The sequence below is a fragment of the Calliphora vicina genome, chromosome 4 (genome assembly GCF_958450345.1).
Source record: "Calliphora vicina chromosome 4, idCalVici1.1, whole genome shotgun sequence".
Lineage (NCBI taxonomy): Eukaryota > Metazoa > Arthropoda > Insecta > Diptera > Calliphoridae > Calliphora > Calliphora vicina.
Genome location: NC_088783.1, coordinates 104,891,530 through 104,893,750, shown reverse-complemented (window position 1 = coordinate 104,893,750; position 2,221 = coordinate 104,891,530). Strand labels below are relative to the sequence as shown.

At 31.3% G+C, this 2,221-nt stretch overlaps 1 protein-coding gene across 1 annotated transcript; it reads left to right on the top strand.

Annotated features, from left to right (window-relative positions):
• Positions 1 to 807: 807 nt before the first annotated feature.
• LOC135958235 (angiopoietin-related protein 2-like) lies at positions 808 to 1,740 on the top strand. Its single transcript, XM_065509126.1, has 2 exons — positions 808 to 1,473; positions 1,530 to 1,740. The coding sequence occupies exons 1-2, from the start codon at positions 920 to 922 to the stop codon at positions 1,660 to 1,662; spliced, it is 687 nt and encodes a 228-aa protein (XP_065365198.1). The 5' UTR covers positions 808 to 919; the 3' UTR covers positions 1,663 to 1,740.
• The last annotated feature ends 481 nt before the right edge of the window (positions 1,741 to 2,221 follow it).

Sequence of the window (2,221 nt, the reverse complement as noted above, 5' to 3'; positions counted from 1 at the left end):
GAGATAATTGATAGATACGACAAGGTTTTTTTAAATCGAATCACAAACGAAGAAATAGGATAATTTTAAAAAAGTAACATACCTGAAATGTCCCAATTTGAGGACCATTGGTCGCGCCCCTTTTGGGCCCATGAGGTCCACATTCAACACTTAAACTCGGCAACATTTCTTCTTTGCGCATGTGAAATTTCACCAATCTAACCATTTAGAAGTTACAGATTTATGTCCCTCTTTTTTTTTCTATACCACTGTGTGTCGCTTACTATAAAATTCGTTTACTGTAAAATGTAAACATTGACTTACGATAAAATCTTACCCCCTATAATTTTGAAGCGATTAACAATTTTGATATTCTGAGAACATTAGTGCGTCCATAAAATTTTAATTTTAGAAATAAAAAAAATTAGAAAATGTCGCTTACGATAATTTGGCGCTAAGGGCTCGATATATTTAAAAAACATTGCAGAACCTCTGCCCAGTCTAGAGTATATAGATAGGCTAAAGTCTTTGTTGGCTCATTTGTAATTTGCTTGTGATAGAATTAACTTGTGTGTTGCATAAGAAAATGATTTTAAAAATTCTAATATTCCTAATATTTAATTATATTTTCTTAAAAACTGCGGTATTAATTAACAAAATTTCTTACATTTATAGTATAACAAAGTTTGATTGTCTCTACTTTCATCTTTCTAGAATTGTGAAAGTTGCGATTTTGATGATTTGGAATATGTAAAAAGATCCCTGGAAAGTTTAAACACACGTTTGGATATTGTATCTGACAGGTGAGTATATGCTTATAATTTATAAAGAGAATCGAATTGCTTAAATTAATTTTGGAATTAATTTCTACAGATATACCCCTATACACGACAACTCACATAAAATTTTCAAATCCATATTCGACATACGCATCGATGCCATGCCCAAACATTGTCCTACAAATCATCAACCCAACTCATGTTCCGAAGCCACTGAATGCACCCGTTCTTCGGGCATCTACAATATAACCGATACACGCTATAGCAATCAGACATTTACTGTTTACTGTGATTACGACAGTTATGATGGTGATTGGTTGTATATTTTAAAGCGTCAAGATGGCAGCGAGACTTTTGCCCGACCATGGAACGATTACGTAAAAGGTTTTGGTAATGTGGCCGGTGAACACTGGCTAGGTTTGGAGAATCTTTATGCCCTAACAAACTTCTATGGGCCACAGGAATTAAATGTTTATATTGAAAATTTTGAAGGTACAAAAAAATTTGCTCGTTATGACAATTTCGCTATAGGCAATGCTACTATGCAATACAAATTAAAGACACTAGGCCGTTATTGGGGTACAGCTGGTGATAGTATGCATACAATTCTAGGCAGCAAATTCAGTACATATAACGAGGATAATCACATATCGTCTCGCAGTTGTGCTATGTTACATGGTTTTGGCGGATTTTGGTTTAAAAATTGTACTGATGCGTAAGTTGTTAAATATTTCAATGTACAAAATGTGTGATAAAACTCTGTATTTTTAGAAATCCCACTGGCAGGTATCAGCATGATAAATATTCTGAGTTCGAAGGTTGTTTTTGGAAAACTTTCGGTGGTGTAAAATATTCACATAAAACAATTATATTTATGGTACGTCGTAAAAAGCCTGGAAACTGAATTAATATTTTTTTATTATGTATTTACAACGTTCAAGCTCTTTTTAAAAATAAATAATAAAAATATGAAAAAAAACAAGTAAGAGTGCTATATTCGGCTGTGCCGAATCTTATATACCCTTCACCAAATTATACTTCAAAATAAAAATTTTAAATATTTTTAGCTAAATAAAATTTATTTTTTTTCCAAACTTGTTTTTTTCCTTTTTTGGAAAAAAATTTCCTAATTGTTATTTTAAATTTTTTTTCTTAAATTTTATTTTTTTTTAAATTTAAAATTTTTTCTTTTGGTGAAAAAAAAATTCGGGTTAAAAATTTTTTTTTCCGATTTTGACCCATTGTAGGTCCAACTTACTATGGTCTTATATACGTCGTTGCAAATGTCTTCGAAATATCTATCATTAGATATCCATATTGTCTATGTTAATGTCTTAGTGATCCAGATATAGGCAAAAAATAGGTCAAAAATAGAGGTTTTTTCCTCATATCCCAGCCATTTGTGGACCGATTTTGCTGATTTTAAATAGCAAACTTCTCGAAAGCATGTCTGACAGAATTAT